Below are 22,791 nucleotides of genomic sequence, written 5' to 3'. Positions count from 1 at the left end.
GTCCAAATAGGGCCGGAAAGATAAGCTATTTTAAAAATGTAATAACTAATTTTTTTTTTCCAATAATGTAGAAACATTAGAATATCAGTTTATGCTTAACTATTGTGTAGAATGGAATTGTACAAATGATAATCAGGATTAGAACTTAAGGCACGTCGACACGAAATTCACAAGCTGAAAAACTCTGCCAAAATCAAATTCATCTCATTCAACAAAAATGTAACAATACATATGAAGAGGTCAATTTTAACTACGATTTGTCATTTAACTGTTGTTGTTTTTTTGTTAACGTATATTTATATAGATCTTAATGATTTTTTTTATAATCCAATATTTTATTCCCTGTCCAGTGAGGAATAGTAGTAAATACGAGAATTTGTTCTTCTGTCCTTCTTAAGTTATCAATTTCTTCAAATTTTTATAAAGAAGATAAACAATGTAAAATTGTTTTTTTCTCAAAAAAGTAAAAGTTTAAAAATTTGAATATGTTTTATATAAGTAAATAATATAGTGTTGTAAACCTGGTGGTGACACAGATGAGGGTAGTGCTGTGTGTTTTAGCCTACCCAAATCGCCACAGTCCAGCTGATTACTGTTGCAAAATGCTGTCATCTATTTTTAATTTCCATAAAAATTACTAGTTTTTCAATTACAAATTTCAACTACATAAAAGATTATCTTTTATTTTACTAAACTGTTGTAAGGCAAATTTTAAGTTTTAAGTTTTATACTTTGAAAAATTGTGATGAAATATGTAAGTAGTCAAATACTTACTTACTTAATCCTGTGTACTCCCAGGGGAGCATAGCGCCGCAACCACACCTCTCCTCTTTGTCTAGTTCTCTCACACAAATCGATAGTGGTTATCTTTTCTGGCCACCTAATTCCTAATATCCGGCGTAGGCATCTGTTAACAAAAGTCTGGAGCTTTTCCATATTTGTTCTTGTGACTCTCCAAGTTTCTGAACCGTATAAATAGACTGACTTAACTTTTGTATTATAGATTCTTATCTTGTTATGTAGAGATAGTGCCTTAGAGCACCAGATAGTTTAAAGAGTTAAAAAGGCAGACCTAGCTTTATTGATCCGAATTAGTATATCATCATCAGCTCCGCCGTCTTTACCAACTCTACTTCCCAGATAAGTGAAGTGGTCCGTATCAAGGATGAGCATTTTGTTGTGTATGGGAGAGAAGGCATATGTCATCGGCGAAATCCAGGTCCTCTAAATGTTGTGTTAGTGTTCATTGTTTGCCGCTATTATTATTTAAGACTGTCTCATGACCCAATCAATCACCAACAAAAATATTAAGCATACATCACTCTTTTACTCCTGTTTTTACTTGAAAAGGCTTGGTCAGCTTACCATTGTGTATAACATGGCGGTGTAGCTAGCTACAATGTTGTTCATTTTGTAAGTAAAGAAATGAAGCCATTTTCGGGCAGGTATAAAAAAAGAAGAAGGTGAAATATTCTTTTTATTCATGTAAGTACTAGATCCACGGGCTTCTTATCAAATAGTTTCAGCTCATTTTCATTTCGTTTCTGTAAATATTTGTCCTTATAGCCCGGGACACAATAGTCGGAAATTAAAATTGCCTGCAGGTTGAATAATGTCGGGTATCACTATAGAAGAACATTGACTTCAATGGACTTGTACAGAAAGGCACGTTTTGAAATGCGATGACATCACAGGATGGCTGCCTGGTCGTGCGGTTTGCGCGCTGGACTGTCGTTCAGATTTATCGATGGTCCCGGGTTCAAACCCTGCCCGCTCCCAATCCCTTGTCCTCCTGCGGGAGGTTTGGACTAGGAAGTAATTATCTTCAGCTCTGAAGGAGCATCCGAGACATGTAAAACATTTTACAAACAAACAAACATACCATTGATGTAATAAAATCTAAACTGACAGTTTGTGTACAAACGAATTGCAATCTAAAGTATGACTTAATGTGCCGTAGGTTTTTTTTTTAAATTCATGCATTCACTTGATTTAGTTATTGAGAGTCCAAATGATGCATAGGGTTGCATGAATTTTATAAGTGTTTGTTTCCCATGTCCATTTGAACTAAATGATTAGAAATAGTAGTTCATATCTTATTTCTTTGTATTGTGAAAGTAATGTGTTTCATTTCTTCAATGATTTATAAATAAGATATACAACGTAATTTTTGTTTCGAAAAGTACAAGTTAAAATATTTTATTTTTGCGTTTTAAATAGACTAATAATATATTATTTATTTGTTAAACTTTTAAAATATGTTATGTTAAAATATAATTTATATATGTTATGATAACTATTCTAATTACTTGAAATATTTTTTTTAAAACGAAAAATGCAAAATGCTGCTATTTTAATGTTTATAGAGACATCTATATTATTGTGCTACTAAAATAATCTACCAAAAGGTTGTCATCTAAAGCAGATAACTCTTGCAAAAAACTGCCATCTATTAATAATGTACATAAAAATTAAGACTTTTTCAATTTGAAATGTCAAATACATAAAACATTAACTTTTGTTTCACTAAACTGTTTCAAGTCAAATTGTGAAGAAATATTTAAGTAATAGTTTGTAAAATAGTCTAGAAAAAAATATGTAAATTTATATTTTAAAGAGAAAATGTAATTCATAATATAATTTTTACAGCCTCTATTGGTAATAATTACATCGATTCCATCTATTTTGAATGTTGGCTGATAGCGCCTAAGGTTCATGGCTCAATTCGCAGGGAGGCATTTTTTTAAATTATTTTTTTAAATATGTACTACCATAACATAAAAAAATCTATTTCTGATAAGCTTTGGCTAGTCTACTACAACTGTACTTCAGACACAAGCAGAAGCACTTCGTGTTCAGTTCTTAATAAGATTTTGATTGTTCTGAAGGTGGAAAAATGGCTAGACCTTGGCTGCCCAGAATCCAGGGAGTTGAAAGTGCATCCCCTTGCACCCCCTGCGGGCGCCCATGTTTGTAAGGTAATAAAAATAATTGCGCAAAATTTCAGCTTGTTCTCAAATTGGGTGTGAGAGAATTAACCTGTAAACATTTTTCGCCGGACAGACAGACAGACAGAGTTGATATAAGCTCTGTTAGAATCATACTTATTGCGCACTTTTCAGCACTACAGAAACACATTTATACTTCTCTTAATCTTGTAACATGAATTAAATTTTTTAAATGGTATTGAATTGTTTAGCGATATCTCAATATTGTATGCTTGACATTGTTATTGATTTTGTCTATATTTGACTTTTTATTTTTATAATCTCGCTAAATCTGAGGTGCTTTACATTTAAGAACTAGATTTAGGAAAAAAAATGAAATAAAAGTTTCACACACACAAAAAAAAGTAATTAAAATCTGCTTGGCAATGAAATATAGTTTAAACCTATAGACATTTAAATGTTGGCTCAAAAAAGAAAACTTTTGGGTTAAAATTGGAATAAAAATCGCTAAGTTTCTATCCTGAAAATGACTAAGTCTTTTTCAGCTTTTTGCTGTCAAAGAGAATTGGGAGACTTATTGAGAATCAGTCCACAGGGCCAAGAATTGTATAGTGTACATTGACAATTAAATATGAATGTATAACTTCACTACTAATACAGCTCTACGTTGCTACATGACGCGATTTCCTAGAGGGCGCTCCACATATTATAATCATGTTTGTCTATTTATAGTAACGGGATCAGAAATTCCCTTTTTAGAAAATTAAGCCAAAATAAATTTACGTAACGAAACATATTTAAACCCATAGAACAGTCGACAGTTGAGTTCTCACGATGTGGCCAATGAGTTAATCTCTAATGTCTTATTAGAATGAAAGCTTTAAATAAATGAGCACTTATTTATTTCATGGCCAACATTGCCGCAGTGCTTTGTAGCTCAGCGAACAAAGATTTGGACTAGACCCAGTACGTCAGACCCGTTTTAAAGTTACCCGGTGCGGCCACACCCCCAGTGAATTCCTTGTAATATTTGTTACTTATAACCGTAGACTATATAAATATAGACTAGTCTATGCTTATAACTTATAAGACAAAGTAGATATCAATTTAAACACAAGGTGGCGCTTTACCGCTAGGGAAATTTTCTTTGATGAAAAGAAAAATTCGGAAATTCCTTGAATGGCTTTTTATTGTATAACCGTGTTTCTATAAATAGAATTCACAAAGTTGTCATTACAAACAAAGAGATTTTATGAAGTAAGTCATTCTATTTCAAAGTCATTTCTTCATTGTATTATTTTATTTATATAACATTTCTCTCAATATAGAATAGTAGAATAGTGAACCGTAGGACGAATTGAAGTTTCAATGGATGTTGTATAGATTGATATCTAAAACCGGGCAAATCGAAAGTGCAGATGTTAAAAAGGCCATCTGTTTTTTTTTTGTTTTTTTTTTGGCCAACAGTTAACGAGCTGGGAGTCTTGTGGCCAGCATAAAGACCCGTACCCTTTATAGTTTTCAAATTGAAAATACAAGTCTTTATTGAGATTCGAACCCAGGACCCAGGTTCGAAAGTCAAGCACTTAACCGCTTTTGATTTACAAGGTGAGCATGTGTGTGGTTATAATTGCACGTATATGTTTGTATCTGCATGTGTGAGTTTATTATTCAATGTATAGCGCCAATCATGTGGTATATGGAAAACTAAACTTATCAAATACTGATATTTAATATAGTGTGTACTCATATTTTAGTGACTCTATGACTAATGGATTTTCTTGCTAAATATAGATTTAATAAGAAATCGGAAATTCTAAACATTACTTCTAAATTATAAATAGACACCAAAGTTTGATAGATTCTTTCGTCGTTTGCAAATGTACTTAATTCTACTTCTTTAACGTAATGTTAGTCAAATTCCGCCGACACATGTCCAGAAATGAACAAATAAAAATACTCTCGTGTGAGAGACAACTAGATCTCAAACCTCGACAGCAAGAGCGGACAACTCTTTAGGACATATCAAGGCTTGTCAAAATATGTAAAAAGGAATGGGCTGGGCAAAGGTCAGATCAAAACTGTAACAACAAACGTTCACAGGTAATGTTTGGAAATGGACGAGAAAAAAAAAGTGAAACATGAGTTACAACAAGGTCTACAAAGTTCTCAGATTTTTGTACGTCATTTCTTGAACTGGAAGATAAAAAAGCCTATTGGGTAACAAAGATAAAAAAAAAGTTTCAGTTATCTGCCTTTGTATGTTTGGTAAAAACATATTTTTTCAACCGATTCTTATTTATTTTTAGAACTCGTCAAAGATGTTCTGCAAGAAGTTCCGCAAGAAAAAAACTAAAACTGAAAAAGTAAGTCTGTATTTGTTTAAATTAACTACAAAATGTTTTATTTTATTTAGGCTTCTCTTTTTATAAATTTAAGCAAAAATCTGATACCCAAGCAAAACAAAAAGAAGCAATGACGCCAACATAGCGGGTCCTTAGAAACAAGGCACCATTATTGTTTTAAAAAAATCAAAACACACACACACATACACCTAGCGAAGAAGCAATCCAAAGTGCATGACACCCGCTACCCTCTTCCGTCGTCCAGCGTGAGGTTTTAACTAGGAAGTAGAATATCAAACATGTACAAACAACTTTTTTTTCATCTTATACATTTTTCTTCACTTCACGCTTAACCTTGACATGCCAGGTAGGGTATTATTGAAAAATTGAATATTAATTGTCCTTTATACAATCATCAATGTAACTGCAATGAATTATGTTTCTCCTTAACGAAGCTAGACCGTCCATGGAAGTGCCTGAGTATAATAATTCCTCCGTTTCTAATATAATAACAATAATGATACTAATAAAGACAATAACAATGTAGAATTAAAATTGCAATTTTAAAGTGCAGAAAAATCTGGTTTTAAATGAATGCGATTACTTTAGAATTGAAAATTAATTCAATTATTAGAATCTAAAACTAGCAGTCTTAATAGATCTATTATGTCTATACAATTTAAACGGTGTTTGTAAAATATAGTCTATCAGTAATATATGATCATATATTTATATATTTTAAAATCTTTACAAAACCTAGATTTATACCCTTTGTCAAATGACTATTGTATTCGCCCGTATTGTTTGTAGAGATTTTAATTGTAAGCGTAAATAAATGTTTCGATTACGAGTAACGAATACTGCAGCCGATAAATCCATTCTTCTTTCTTTTCTAGATTAGCTTGTGTAGAGTCTAGATCTAGAATTAGATACTTAATTAACCTTTACGTTTATAGATCTCTAAATGTCTAGATTTAGTTGTAAATATTGTAAACATATAAATTTAGATTTATATCTAAATTAAATTAGACTTCGATTTAAAATATATTAAGTAATAGATCAAATATGCTATAATAGATCTAGACCAGATCTAGATGTCTCCTATCTAATCAATTTATAGATGATCCTATGATAGATATAGTTTCAGATAATATTCTACTAGATCCATAATGAGTATAGGCCTATCAATAGATCTATCTAGTGTTAAGAGACTTGTATATCTTGTAAAAAGTTTTCCTTTCAGACCCTGCATTTAAGATATGTAGAGCAGACGATGTTATTAAGGTCATCTTTTTCTGTGGCCTAGTTAACGAGGGTGTCTTGTGACTAGCACAACGACCAACTACAAGTGCTCCTTCCCTAGTGCCAGTAAAGAATGGAATGGATTGCCCGAATTAGCTTGTTTAGTTCAATGATTAACATCTATGTCGAGATTGACACTTGATATGCATAGAACATAATTATCTTCTTTAAATTAACATCTGTACTATTTAAATAACTTAAGCTACAAAGGTAAATTTAAATCTAAAAGTTAGACTCTTGTGTAGTTCTATATAAACTACCATAACTTATTAGATCTTAGGTAATTTAGAAAATATATATCTACATCTAAATTCACATTAGCTTCTAGTCTAGATTTATAGACAATTTAATTTATACTAGATCTTGTCTATTGACATATCTATCTATGGAGTTTAGATATAGGCCTATTTAGATTTAAATAAAGTTAATGCATCTATATAAAATCTAAAAGATAAACAAAAAGTAGTCCTACAAGATCTATAGACTAATTCTAAAATTGTAAATATCATTGTTTAAAAAAATAATTAAAATTAACTAGATAGGATCTAAAATGTACACTTTAAAATAAAGATATAGTTATATACTTTTTTTCTAATTGCAAAAATTCAGACAGGATTACTAGGGACGGAGCGGGCAGGATTCAAACCCAAGACTATGGAGAGACAACTATTATTGCATATCACACTACCAGGCTGTCTTATCTAGATAAAAAATACCCCATTTTTGTAATAAGAATACTATTATCCTTATTCAAATTAATAAACATAAGAAATCCTAGACTAATGAATTGTTTTTTAATTTGTGGTTTCTTTACATTTTTGTTATTTGAATGTTTTTTTTTCTTTTATTGCTACTTTTCATTTTTATTTCTTTTGTTCTCTATTTTAGGAATTTTCCATTTACATTTAGAATCTAGATCTAGTACTCCAAAAGTAGTTTTAAAGTTAATTGGAGCTCTAAATTGAAATCTAGACTACCAAAGCCTGATGAATTATTAATTTTTACATTTTATTATTAATCATTTCACATGTACTACATTATGTCTAAGTGCAAAAAAAAATGCAATTAATCTTAGTTAATCTTAGTTGAAACAATTTATAAAACAACAAATATTTCTTTAATTTTACTGTACAAGCAAAAAGATATAGAAATTAGATTTTTCTGAAAATATTTCATTGATGTAAATTTCTTTATATATAAAAAAAAAAAAAAAGAAATCAACTTTATATTCATATTTTGTTATAATTTCCAGAAAAGTACAGACCTTTGTTTTCCTCAAGACACCTGTGGACTTAATGGTATGAAATCAGAGTGAAACAATACCTAACCTTAAAACTAGTCTTATTATCATCATCATCACTCCTTTGAGTTCCTTATGGAACATAGGGCCTCAACAAAAACATGCCACTCTCCACGGTCTCTTGCTAGCTTTTTAATGGTGTCCCAGCTCTTCCCGGTCGTCTCGGCTTCTTCAAGTACACTGTGTCACATTGTTCTTTTTGGTGTTCCGCTGCGTCTTGTTTCCTGGGGGTTCCACTCTAAGGCCTGCCTATTTCTGTTACTGGTATCTTTTCTAAAGGGGGTGACCAATCCATCTCCACTTTCTCTCTAAGATCTTCACCTCTTTAATTTTTTTGTCCACTCATCTCCCATATTTTGTAGTTTTCTACTTAATGGTATGAAATCAGAGTAAAACAATACCTAACTTTAAAATTAGTCTATGGCTTTATTTTATTATCAAATTTTTCAATAGAATTTAGCACAATAAGTAGCATGTCAAATTCAAGTTGTTGCAATGTTAGGTCTATGATCAGCTTCTAGAACTTTATTTTAAATATTTAGTTTTATCTCTATGTAAAAATTCAGTTTTTGAAAAATATTTTTTGTTGCTTCAGAAAAAAAAAATTAAAAAAAAAACAAATAAACTGACTGACACATGTATTTAAACTATTTCAGTTTGTCAAAAGGATCAGATTGACCTAGCAGACTTCTCCAGTATTGGGGATGAAAATCAAGATACAGGTAAACTTTTGATTTGTTAATGTTTAGATAGAGAAAGGTTTTTGTATAAGTCTATTTTGTAATAATAATAAAAAAAGAAAATATAAAATAGTTATTTGACTTTCATCCTTTCAGATCCTCATCAATTCACCAGTGACCAGTCCAAAGTCCAGTCAGATGATGTTGAAGGTCCACTAATTGGTAACTTTTGAGTTTCATTTTTAGTGTATAAACTGTAGAGATCAACACATGAATTAGACTTAATCTATTTATAGATATCTCTTGATAGACTCAATACTGTACATTGTGTTGTAAACATTTGAACAAGTTTATTTCCTTGTTCTCCAGGTGATCATGAAACTCAGGAGTCAGAAGGTGGAGAAGCTGATCTACACAAATATCTTGTGGGCTGTAAGAAGAATCCAGGTCATAGACAGTTTATACCTGTTGATACATTTACCTTGAAACATTTACCTGAAGGTCTTCAACACAATGATTTGTATGAATACATCAAAGTTACAGCTGACCTCACAGTTAGAGTTGGTGTGGAAATGTCAAGTCCAGACAGACCAAGGTTTTATCCAGAGACAACTCGACCATATCCATTTTATAACATGAGTGAGAGAAGAAACTTGAGGACAGGAAGTGGAAGAGTGTGGGATGTAAATAAGTTTCAAGATGGAGTCACACAAGATGGAGTTTATGGAGATACTGACTACACAAAGTGTTGGTGTAGAAAATGTGAAGGTTCAAACTCACCCAGCAATGTGTGGTGGGAGTTTGATGTGACCACAGCCACACATGTGGTTTTTGATGACATTGAGGCCAACCACACAACCTTGAGATTGTTTTATGATAGACAGGACAGCCAAGTGGTCAGTGTTGATAAGGTCAGTGTTGTAGATGTAAACATTGAGGAAGACTTGTGTGAGTTGAACTGTGTGACATGTGATGAAACTTTAGGAAATAAACTGATGGAAATGTACAAACATTTTGAAAATGTCTCTGAGAAAGTCTGGCACAAATACTTGGCCTCTAGATCTCAACACAAGTTGACCTTTATAGTGTCACATCCTCATGGATGTTCTAAACAGGTCAGTGTTGGTCAATGGAAGGACAGACTAGAGGTGGGTGAATATAGATCTAAGTTTACTTATACAACTTGTACATGTCCAGGAAGTAGTGGAGCATATGTCCACTGTCTGGGGTATAGTGACTACTTGACTTGGCCTGAACTTGTCCACAGTGGAAGTTTCAAGTCTGGATTAAATTACAGTGGAGCTGGTCGTGTCTAGTGAGTTGTTTCCCTTGTGAGTTGTCCAGCTCCACCATGAAGATGTCTTTGAGAACCCTTGACATTCTGAACCTCAAACTTAAATGTCTCTTTAGTCTTGAGTTATGTAAATAAATTGTGTATGTTATCTTTAAATTTACAATGTTTTGTTTCCCTTGTTATCCATGTTGTTGTTTGTAATTTACATTTACAATAATTGAAAACCTGTTCAACTTCAAACCAAATCTACTAGAACTTGCTATCGACGATCAGGTTTGTGGAAAAAATGTATTAGATGTAGTTCTTATATTGTGGTTTTTAATTATTTAAAATGCAATCTAAAAGTTTGCAAATATTTCAAATACAAAAAGTTGTCGGGTAAAATAAAATATAATTAATCGAATTAAAATTTTAGTGTGTTGTTTGATTTTATTTTTTAAAGTTCTTTTCTATCAAGCAGCCATGTTTTGTTTTTCAAGAGAGTTAACTAAAAAATACTAATTTTTAAAAATAAAAACTCAGTTGTCTTTCCATGTACCTCAAAAACTTACATTTAATTTGTATAATAAATATGCCGAAAGATTTACAGTAAACAACCTACTAAATGTATAATGTATTTTTTCATTTTAAGTATAATTTAAAATTTAGCAAACAATTTAAAAGAAACAAACAAAAAATTAATCGAAAATTAGAAAAAAATATCAAATGTTGTATTTGATATGCATCTTTTCACTTGTTTTACAACGCGCGGCATTTTTTCTTTTCAAGCAAGATAAATGATAAAATATTAACTTTAAGAATAAAAAAATAGTTGTCTTTGCTTGTAACTTCAAAAGTTACATTTAGTTTTATGCATCATATTGTTATAAACCTGGTGGTGGCACAAATGGGGGTAGTGGTGAGTGTGTAGTCAGCCGACGCAAATCGCCCCAGGCCAGCGCTAGACGAGCGGTCAACCGTGACGAGCTACGATGGTCAGCCGAGACGAGTGTCAACACGGCGGTTCGGGAAGGATCGACGGCGGTCCGGGAAGGATCGTCGTTGTGAACAGAGCTCAGGAGCGTCACGAGAGTTGTAGTCATCTGACCACCTAGAAACGTCGAGCGGCGTTCTGTCCGGTTCAAGAAGGCCAGTAGGGACCCTATATAAAGAGCGAAGCTATCAGAGACCAGTCAGTCACAACTTCCCGATCTACGGTTCGTTACAACGGCTTAGTACCAGTCCGAGGCGAGACAGAGAGACCAGTGCAAGAGTTGATACGGCGGATAGATATTTGTACAGTCTTGTGTTACGTGCTGCCAATTGTACAGTATTGGCTGTTATTTATCGACATTAAACCATTACGTTATTTTGAAGCCCAGAGTTGTCAAGTTCTTTAAGTTGGTGGTGTAAGGTGCAGTTTGCAGAGAGCCTGGATAGAGAGATACGTAACAATATTTTAACAGTTTAATAAAACAAATGTGCCGACGAGGAGTCAATGTTGGTAACAAAACAAATATATGTGTGATAATTAGATAATGGTACTAATTAATCCATTAAAACAAAACACATTCAAAATTTCAATAACCAAATCCTCAAGACCATAATGTTGTATTGATCCTTATAATCTTACATTGATTACTTGAACGTATTTCTACATTTAAAATGACATTTACATAACTAGAAGAGTCATTTTGTAACTACTGTAATAAGGAATGGGTTAATTGAAGCTCACTTATTTCTACAAGATTTTTGATAAGAACCTTTGATGCTTGACTGTACAGCAAGAACTTAATCTATATATCATAAGTATGTTAAAGTAAAGTTAATATTCAGACCTTATGATCTCTGTAGGGCAGATCAGGTAAAGGCCATCAGTTTCTCCGGTCAGGGTTAACAAGGGTGTCAAGTGGCTAGCACAACGACCAACCGCCTTTACTTTTCTCAACAAACAATATATAGGCCTATACATTAACGTTAGGTGGACTTAGAGGTTAATTTAAGATTCCAGATTTATGATTCAAAATTCCAGGATTCGAAACTGGGAAGCAAAGAAATTTATCACTTATCCACCGCCCCTTTAAACACCAAAAGATTGACAGAAAAATGTGTTATAACTAATTACATTGCACAATCATCTCAATCCCACTAACAGAGAGAACTTACCGGATAAAACTGTAGTTTGATTACAAATATTCAAAGTGTACTGTAGTTTCCCTTGTATGATAATAGTCAGTAGCAAGTCGGTTATTTGTTCAAAAATAAAACATGTATGGTAATAAGAATCTACTTCACGGAAATGATTATATTGTCGTTGAACAATCGGACCAGCTTAACTACCGTGCTTTTCATTTGCCTTCCAACAGCGTTGTGTTAACTTTTACTTCAGAGGAGACTTTAAAATCTTTAGCATGTTTCAGATGTTACTCCATATTTGTAAATAATTACATCTTTCAGTGGCGTACTTAGGAATTTTTATGGCCCGGGTGATTGACCTCTTTAGAGGCCCCTGCATTTTGACATTCAACATCATGAAATGAGATAAATGGCGTAATAGTTAATGTAAAAACACATTTCGGACACTCATTTGGGACCCCCTCAGTAAGGGCCTGAGGAGATTATTAAATTTGATCCTCCTCCACTCACCCTAGCTACGCCACTGACATCTTTTGAGCCCAGGACTATCAAGACCATCGAAAGACAGTCCAGAGCGCATACCACACGACGAAACAGCCTACAATACTTGAAAATTTTAATAAAAGAAAAGTTCAGACCTTGTGATCTACGGGGCAGATGGTGTCATGTGGCCAGCACAACAACCAACCACCTTTACTTTTAACCAACTAATGTTAGGAACCCATTAGAGCTCGGTAGACTCAGAGGCGCCTTAAGATCCAGAAAGTAAAAATCACACTTTTTCCCCAGGATTCGAACCCGGGACCCTTGTTCGGAAGCCAAGCGCTTTACCACTCCACCACAATTTCAAAATTATGAATAAAAACTAGTAAATTAATTTAATACTTTAAACAAGTATTACAAATGTATTACAAATGCTTAGTTTACAAAAGGACTCAAAGAGTTTTAGCTTAGTTGTAGAGATACGTTTGAACCAGTTCTCTGGACTTCGTCTTCTGTATCATCAAAAGTCAAAACAAACTTGTACATGATTGGATAAAGAGGAACCAAAAACAAGAAAAACTAAAAAAAAAATCTTTTTATTTTTAATCACAAAACTTAAACGAAGTGTAATGTATTAATTAGTTTGCATCAGTCATGTAATTACGTTTGTAATAGATCTAGACTAACATTAACAATGCCCATGATCTTAGTAGCGCTTAATAAAGGCACCTCTGTCACGACATTTTCCTTCAAGCTCGCAAAAACAAAAAATGCCTTTGGCATGTGGTCGTCCCCAGTGTTGGATAAGTGTCATCACGATGGTGACTGGTTTGAAACCTGCATACCCTCATATCACTTCATTTCTGAAAGCACGCTTGAACAAGTTAGCAACAAGACTAGGCGATTGAAGAAGGTGTAGTGGCTGAGTGGTACAGCGCTAGACTTCGGAACTGAGGGTTCCGGGTTCAAATCATTGGATTTTGAATGTCAGGATTTCAGGGCGCTTGTAAGTCCACCCAGCTCTAATATGTACTTGGCATTAGTTTGGGAAAAGTAAAGGCGGTTGTTTGTTGTGCTGGCTGCATGACACCCTCGTGAGCCACAGAAACCATTGACCTTTACATCATCTGCTATATAGATCGCAAAGTCTGAAAACGGTGCTTTACTTTTTGAATTATTTATTTTTTACTAGGCCTTCACTAGTCGGGTTAAACACTTATCATTTACATTAAGAGAAATTAAACACTAATTTTTTAATTCTATTATATCTTTTTTTTTTCGAATAATATTTGGGAGCTAAACTAAACTAAAGACGCTAAATTGAGTTTTACTGATGCCAACTAAATTTTATTTTACAAAATTTAAATCGGAATATCTTATAATATTAGATTCTGCATTCTTAAAATTTTAAAAAGTGTAATAAAGTTATTTAATAAAAAAAAAAAGCTTCTCAACAATATATATATATCCTATACCACCGTATACTCTAAAAAGCAAGTTTTTCATAGTTATTCTTTTATAAATGAAAGTGTGTAGTATTCTCTAAAAAATAGATGTATAATGAATGTTTAGTGTTTAAGCCTTTGTTTAAAAAAATGTGTATATTATATTTCCATCGATAAATGTTTGGTTGTAGATTCCTGCAGATGTGTTTGATTTTTGCTTGTTTTGTAAGTAACTCCTGGTATTGAAAGCAGAAGGCTTTGGGTCTGTATCGCCTGTAGTGAAAGACATATACACACATGACAAAACAAACTATTGCAAGGTGTCATGGGCCTGTTTTGTTCACGCAAAAGATGTTAATATAAGCACGCTATGTCAAACGGACAAACTTTGACCTCTGAAGAAAGATAATGTTGACTCTAGAATCGCAATGGCAAAACAAGAAATGAATAGGTGACATCCGCGTTCTGAAATGATCTTTCTAAAGTCGATGTAAACAAATAATATCCAATCAAATGGAAATTCAGTTAGACTACAATGAACATCCTCAGCGTACTACTGTACAATAACAATATAGATGCACATATGAACAACATTAACACACAAAAACACATACACACTCATAAATCCAGAGCTTTATAAATTAGACTTCTATGTACTTCTCGATGACGACAGATGATCTTGTAACATCCTGACCAAAAGTATGATAAACAAGTTTTTTATAAAATCTTTCTGTTTTAGTCCTAATGGAAAGGAGACGACCACTTCGTTAAGATCATATGTAACAGTGGTTTAATGGGTGCAGGTTGTCTTTAAAAATCGTGGGTGTTTTGGAAAGGCATCTTTCATGAAAAAGCTCTTTAAGAGATGGTAGCTGTGTCCGAGTGATATACGAGGCTTTTTTAAATTAGTCTTTTTAGTCCAAGTCTTTGTGCCAGAAAAGTATTACCATACCAGCAGGTGATATTATTCGGACAGTTAATAAAACAGTTTACTATTGGTAAAAAAAATTTAATGGTACATATTTTCGTCCCCTGCAACAAGGCCAATGATTTCTGTGTCGTCAGCAAATTTCATGATGTGAGTGTTAGCTGATAAGCTCTGAATGTCATGTGTGTATATTGTATACTATACTGGTGATAGGACACACTCCTGTAAGGCTCCAGTGCTAAGCTCTCTCGTGCCTGACACATGCCCGTTCACTTTTACATATTGTGGGCGTTTGATAAGAAAGTTTAGAATCCAAGCTTGTTTTTTTTTTTGCTAACGTTTAATTCAGATTAAGGCAGGGAAAGTGGGGCTTCAGCCCAGGGGTTTCAGTATACTTAAATCCGGCCCTGACTGTAGTTCTAGAATGAAAATTTCATCCTCAAGGATTCGATGTTGACAGCTAAGCGCTCTTCCTCTCAACATTTCAACTAGATCGTATTCTAGACATAGATAAACTATCACAGTGTGCCAGATACTACCCAAGACCAGATTAACAACAGTTCATAACTGTGAAGCCGCCCAGTGCCTGCACAGTTACAATTATTTTCTTTCAATACCTCTATTCAAGTGAGAAATTCGTGGAGGGAGGGTGTAACCTGGACACTGATTTCAAAAACGGCTCTAACTAATTTTCTAGAAATTTAACTGTTGATGTATACCGCTGAAAAAAGAATAACTAGTTTGTTGGCCACCCGGGGAAAAACTCTAGTTTAACCATAATCGTTTTTCAATTAAAAAGTTAAATACATTTGAAATTGATAGAAAACTAAATCTAGCCCTAGATCCAACATCGGCGTTGAAAGGACTATGTAGTTCAGGAAAGGACTATCGCCCCCACTTATTAAAGTCCGGCACTAATACTTCCCTATCTCACCCACCAAAAAAAAAAAAAACTTCTAGAGAGGAAATATGGAGGGGAGGGAGGGAGTTTCGTTACTAGTAGAGGAGGAGGAGGAGGAGGAACTAATTATTCAAACAATGTAAACTTATCGCGAATACCGAATAATTGTATACATCCAATTTTCTGATGTCAACTTCACATCGTACAACACGGTGTTAACTATACATCCAACTTTCTGATGTCAACTTCACATCCAATAATCTGTTGTCAACTTCACATCCTTTTTCTGATGTTAACTCGAATCCAACTTTCCGATGTCAACATCACATCCAATAATTCATTCGACGATCAGGTTTCTAGAAAATTATATTAGATGTAGTTCGTATGTTGTTGTTTTTTTTCATTTAAAATGTAATTTAAAAGTTTGCAAACATTTCAAATACAAAAAGGTGTTAGTTATAAAAAAAAATGAATAGAAAAAAAAATTCTAGCGTGTTGTTTGATTTTATTTTTTAAAGTAATTATTATCAAACACTTTTTTTTTTCAAGGGAAATAACTGATAAATACTAACGTGTAAAAATAAAAACACAGTTGTCTTTTCATTTACCTCAAAAATTTAATTTGTATAATAAATTTGTCGATAGATTTACAGTAAACAACCTAATAGATGTAGATTGTATTTTTTCAATTTAAATATAATTTAAAATTTAGCAAACATTTTCAATAAAAACAAACAAAAAATGAATTGAAAATTAGAAAAAAGAAAAGAAATGTATCACTTAACCACCGCCCCTCCATACACCATAAGATCAACAGACAAACGTTTTCTAACTAAATACATTGCACAATCATCTCAATCCTGAAGACCAGAGATGACTAACCGGATGAAACTGTAGTTTGATTACAAATTTTCAAAACGGACAGTATATTCCCTTTTATGATAGTAGACAGTAGCAAGTCGGTTATTTAATCAAAATAAAAATATATATGGTAATGTTTATATAAGGATCTACTTCACGGAAATGATGACATTGTATTTTTATTGATCAATCAGACCAGCTGAACTACCGTACTTTTTATTTGTCTTCCAATGCTAACTTTTACTTCAGTGGAGACTTTAAAATGTTTAGCATGTTTCAGCTGTTACTCCATATTTGTAAATAATTACATCCTTCATTGGAGTAGTTAGAAATTTGGGGGCTGTGTGATTGACCTCTTTAGAGACCCCTGCATTTTGAAATTCAACATCATAAAATAAGATAATGGCTTAATAGTTAATGTAAAAAAAATTTAGGACACTCATTTGGGACCCAACTCAGGTGGGGACCTTGGTGGATTTTCAAATTTGATCCTCCTACACCCACCCTAGCTACGCCACTGACATTCTTAAACCCGAGACCATTCGACCATCCAAGGCCAGTCCAGAGCGCATACCACACGACCAGGAAGCCTACAATACTTGAAAATATGAATATAAGTAATGTTTAAACCTTGTGAACTACGGGGCAGACAATGTAAAGGTCATATGTGGCCCACGGTTAACAAGGATGTCATTTGGCCAGCACAACGACCAATCGCCTTTACTTTTCCCCAACTAATGTTAGGTACGCATTAGAGCTCAGTAGACCCAGAGGCGCCCTAAAGATCCAGAAAATAAAAATCCCAGGATTCAAACCTGGGATTTCCAGATCGGAAGCCAAGCGCTTTACCACTCATCCACTACGCGACCGAAATTATGAATAAAAACGTGTAAGTTAATTATGAATACATTAAACTTGTATTACAAATGTATTACAATGTATTACAAATATATCACAAATGTATTGCAAATGCTTATTTTACAATATACATAAAACTGTTTATAATTATACAAATCTTATACAAAGTGTAATTGTATCAATAAGTGGTAAAGAGAAGTTTGAATCAGTTCTCTGGAAGTCGTCTTCTGATTTCTTGTTTAAACTGAAGACCATGGTTTTATACGGGCTGAAAGGCAACTTTCCAAAATGTATAGCGCCCATGACAAAATGTTGGAACCAGATATACCGAGGTCTCTCGCAAGGAATTCTATTTCCTTCTATCAGTCTATATACTACAACCTCTCTGCTCGTGCAATATATAACACATTCTTTACCAATAGTCTTATTTAGTAGAACTTTCAAGAAAAAGATAAAACCTTTGACATATATGTAAATAAAAACATGTTAATGCTTGGCTGAAGTGAAACAAGTAAAAAAAAAAGACAAGACCCCCCCCCCACCCAATTCTTTTTTTCAAAATCACCAAGCTTATACGAAGTGTCATTGTATCAATAAGTTTAAATTCAGTCATGTAATAGAACTAAATGTTGTTTGTTTACGATTGGTGAATGAGGTCCATTACATTTGTTTTCGTTTAGCTCAATTTCGTGCTTTTAGTTCAATCAAAATTGAGACCAAAGAATACGCAATTCTAAACAGTCCTGTATATAGGCTTATATCTAAATCAACAAAATACGTTAAATCCATTGGCCTATAGGGCAAGCGTCGATAGCACAAATATGTTTAATCATCACCAGACTAGAAATACGTCTAATTAGCATGCGGGTTTGACATTTCACCTAAAGGAACAAACAATGGCCTTCTAACATATTTAGTCTAAACAAGTAGATCTAAATATTCGTGAATTATTTCAGATTCATTGTAGCGACTTATTAGGGCTAGGCGAATATGCATAGAGCCATAGAGTTCTGATTTACTTCAAATTGGATTTATATTTTGCAATTTTTTCTCGAGGCCACAACTAATCGGAGGTCTCAGGTGGCTGCCTAGTTTGCTTATTCATAAAGCCTGCCCTGATTGGAGAAACTAACATAACCGAAGCTTCTACCCTCAAAACATCTAACATTCACATATTACTAGACTTTAGTTGCCAACTCCCAAAGTCTAGGTAATAAAGTCAGCAATGATGAAACTATTACAACAGCGTTACTGATAAAAGGCAGGGAGGAATCAAATCCAGACAGGAAAACCAAAGACTTACCAGAGAGTACGTCTAATTAGCATGCGTGTTTAGGTTTACACAGGGATGGATTGTATCTTCTCTTCAAAACAAAAGTCTGTAATCTTATAGAGAAATAAGACAACAGCGGTGGTACATGGCGGCTAAAATATTCCTCTGTATAAGAGACACAGACCAACGTCAAGAACGTTATAACAACTTTGTTCTAAGAGAGCAGTCATGTGATCGCGGAAACGTCAAAAAGTGACGTATGATTAGGCTTACAGTGTAGTAAACCAATACTGTAAAGTAGCGTCTGAAATATATATAAGATACTAAGATACGATAAGAAGATGGAAAGAAATGGAAAGAAATGGAAAGAAATGGAAAGAAATGGAAAGACATGGAAAGACATGGAAAGAAATGGAAAGAAATGGAAAGAAATGGAAAGAAATGGAAAGAAATGGAAAGAAATGGAAAGAAATAGAAAGAAATGGAAAGACATGGAAAGAAATGGAAAGAAATGGAAAGAAATGGAAAGAAATAGAAAGAAATGGAAAGACATGGAAAGAAATGGAAAGAAATGGAAAGACATGGAAAGAAATGGAAAGAAATGGAAAGACATGGAAAGAAATGGAAAGAAATGGAAAGAAATGGAAAGACATGGAAAGAAATAGAAAGAAATGGAAAGACATGGAAAGAAATGGAAAGAAATGGAAAGAAATGGAAAGACATGGAAAGAAATAGAAAGAAATGGAAAGAAATGGAAAGAAATGGAAAGAAATGGAAAGAAATGGAAAGACATGGAAAGACATGGAAAGAAATGGAAAGAAATGGAAAGAAATGGAAAGAAATGGAAAGAAATGGAAAGAAATGGAAAGAAATAGAAAGAAATGGAAAGACATGGAAAGAAATGGAAAGAAATGGAAAGACATGGAAAGACATGGAAAGAAATGGAAAGAAATGGAAAGAAATGGAAAGAAATGGAAAGAAATGGAAAGACATGGAAAGAAATAGAAAGAAATGGAAAGACATGGAAAGAAATGGAAAGAAATGGAAAGAAATGGAAAGACATGGAAAGAAATAGAAAGAAATGGAAAGAAATGGAAAGAAATGGAAAGAAATGGAAAGAAATGGAAAGAAATCGGAAGAAATGGAAAGACATGGAAAGAAATGGAAAGAAATGGAAAGAAATGGAAAGACATGGAAAGAAATGGAAAGAAATGGAAAGAAATGGAAAGAAATGGAAAGACATGGAAAGAAATGGAAAGAAATGGAAAGAAATGGAAAGAAATGGAAAGAAATGGAAAGACATGGAAAGAAATAGAAAGAAATGGAAAGAAATGGAAAGAAATGGAAAGAAATGGAAAGAAATCGGAAGAAATGGAAAGACATGGAAAGAAATGGAAAGAAATGGAAAGAAATGGAAAGACATGGAAAGAAATGGAAAGAAATGGAAAGAAATGGAAAGAAATGGAAATAAATGGAAAGAAATGGAAAGAAATGGAAAGAAATGGAAAGACATGGAAAGAAATGGAAAGAAATGGAAAGAAATGGAAAGAAATGGAAAGAAATGGAAAGAAATGGAAAGAAATGGCTAAACTGACTAAATGCCTCTGCCCCTTGACTTTCTTGCCGCCCATCCACTTTTCCCGGTCAGCCATAGTTCTTAAGAGAGGCCTGTCCATTCTTGTACGTTGTCCAGCCAGCTTTCCTTTGGACGACTTTCGTGCTCCCTCCCCTGGACCTTGATGAATGACTTTTGACAGTGAGTCGTGTCTTACACTTTGATCAGGTCAAGTCAGCTTTCCTCTCTCTTCACTGTATTGATGAATTATTTCTTTTTGCAAGTACCAATAACAGTACATAATTAACCCCCCCCCCCAAAAAAAAAAAAAAAAATCGATAGAATCAATCAAAAGAATACTATTTTTTATGGGAATAGGAAATTTCATTTTCTAGTCTCATGGGACACTTTTGGCCGAGCACCTTTGGTCTGAATAGTGGGACTTCATAGTGTAACGGATGCATGTGTATATCAAATGTAGCTGAAGTATTTCTAGAAGATGCTTAATTAGACTAAGTGCGTGAGTACCTTGTTTGATGTATTTTTATAGCGAGTTCTTGAAGTCATGCACACCTTTACAAATATAGATAAGGTACTAAACAGGAACACAGACTCGATGACCAAGTTGACTCAAGGTGAACTTCAAACAAACGTTTAATACAGAATGGGCCACAGTCTAGTCTGTCACTAGTAAAGAGTCTAGCAGTAACTGATTAATTAAAAGTCTATTCTAATCTCTAACCCAAAGTCTATGTCGTCACTATAGAATGTACTTTCACCATCAGTCTAATAAAGTGTGCAACTCAACTAACTAAACTAGCTATCTAACAATAGTCTATCTATTAGGTTCTTATCTTTAGAATGATTTAACCAATTCATGTCTGACTCACTATAAAATATTTATAGACATATACGTAGAGTATCAAAACATTCATTATCTTATTCTGCGTAACAAGTTGATATACTAGTTTTACATTGTTCTCTACATCAATATATATTCTTATTTTTAGACTTGAACTCATTCAAGAAACCATATTACTATATAACTATAAACTATAAACTATTATTAAAATTTAAAAAACATTACACTGGAGTACTGGGAAGTGTTGAGTTTGCTAGCTCTCTCTTAAGTTGACAAGTAAATATTGGAACAAAAAAAGGTAATACAAGAGAAGACAATCACACTATCAAGTTGAAGTAGAATGGTAACATCTGCACTAGATTACTTCCCTTCGTCCTGTTCGTCTCAGAAATCATCAAGACAATAGACAAGAACATGTTGACAGCTGTTACTTTTTATTTTCTTGGTAAGAATAATATATACATCTTAAAATGTTATACTCTTAATTATAATTGTAACTGTATTTTACTAAACCTTTATTTAAAAAGCACCGAACTCTTGTTATAATATTGATAGAAGTTGATTTGTGGGGTGGTGACTAAGTAATGAAGCGCTTGGCTTCTAAAGCAATGGTCTTTCATCTGCGATTTTTAACTTTGGACATTTTAGGACGCTTAGGACTCCTGACATTAGTTTGGGAAAAGTAAAGACGGTTTGTCGTTGTACTGGTCACATGACATCCTTGTTAACCGTGGCCACAGAAAAAGATGGCCTTTACATCATCTGCCCTATAGATCACAAGTTCTGAAATGGGAACTTTGAGTGCACCCAAATCTAAAAGGTTCTTGATTACGTTAGGTCGTTGTGTTGACAATAGGATCCTCTTGTGAACAGTCATGCATCGAAACATATGAGCTTTACATTATCTCCCTCCCCCCATAAATTACAGAAGTTTAAATTTTAAAGACAAAAAAATTGTCTATTAATTCAGTTTAAAAAAGATTTTTGTCCTACAGGCGTTATTTATTTTTGATGAAGCTTTTTCACAAAATTGGGAGGGAGGGTATTGTCTCCTACTTCCTCCTAAATATATTGAGACGTCTTTCCAAAAGGCAAGGTCCCGACAACCTTAGGCCGTTCAATGTAGTTTTTTTAAAGAAAAAATTTATTTTCATACTAGTTATAAGTCCTGGTATAAATTGTTAGACACTAAGCTATAATATAGACGCACCTTGACGGACTTGAACGCGACATTGAGAGACGTCAAGGACAATGGGTTTACTTTATTTATGTTATTATTTATCAGTTGGTGTTAGGATTTCAAGGTGACTACATTACATTACGGACAGAGACTCGATATTGAAATCTTAGGACATAAAACTTGTCTCACATTACAAATTTAAATAATAGAAAACCATCTCTTGTACTCCGTATCTAACAGTGAAATGTAAAATGAATGCATTCAGAGGGAAACTGTCCTCAGACATTATCAACACCAACAGAACTACGACCTACATCCCCAGGAACTTCAACAGTGGGGGGATTGGGTTCAGCATCACTTACAAACTCAACAACTCAACAATCTACATCAACATCCAGCAGTGACATCGGACTCCAACATGTGGCAGTCTATCTTATATTCTGATAACTTTTTCGGTCAGA

General features: G+C 33.5%; 1 protein-coding gene across 3 annotated transcripts in view; it reads left to right on the top strand.

Annotated features, from left to right (window-relative positions):
- The first annotated feature begins 4,454 nt into the window (after positions 1-4,454).
- Positions 4,455-22,791, top strand: part of LOC106074062 (uncharacterized) — a 56,500-nt gene continuing 38,163 nt past the window's right edge. The window contains exons 1-4 of one of the 3 annotated variants that reach the window (XM_056010154.1): positions 4,455-4,556; positions 5,258-5,314; positions 7,848-7,893; positions 8,945-10,025. In XM_056010154.1, the coding sequence (XP_055866129.1) occupies positions 5,270-5,314; positions 7,848-7,893; positions 8,945-9,891 (1,038 nt within the window). In that variant the 5' untranslated portion in view covers positions 4,455-4,556; positions 5,258-5,269 and the 3' untranslated portion in view covers positions 9,892-10,025. Of the gene's footprint in view, positions 4,557-5,257; positions 5,315-7,847; positions 7,894-8,944; positions 10,026-22,791 lie in introns of those variants that run through there. The other 2 variants (XM_056010151.1, XM_056010152.1) reach the window with 2 other exon arrangements.

This window comes from Biomphalaria glabrata, chromosome 14 (genome assembly GCF_947242115.1).
Source record: "Biomphalaria glabrata chromosome 14, xgBioGlab47.1, whole genome shotgun sequence".
NCBI classification, from domain to species: Eukaryota; Metazoa; Mollusca; class Gastropoda; family Planorbidae; genus Biomphalaria; species Biomphalaria glabrata.
This window is presented reverse-complemented; position numbering and strand designations above follow the sequence as displayed.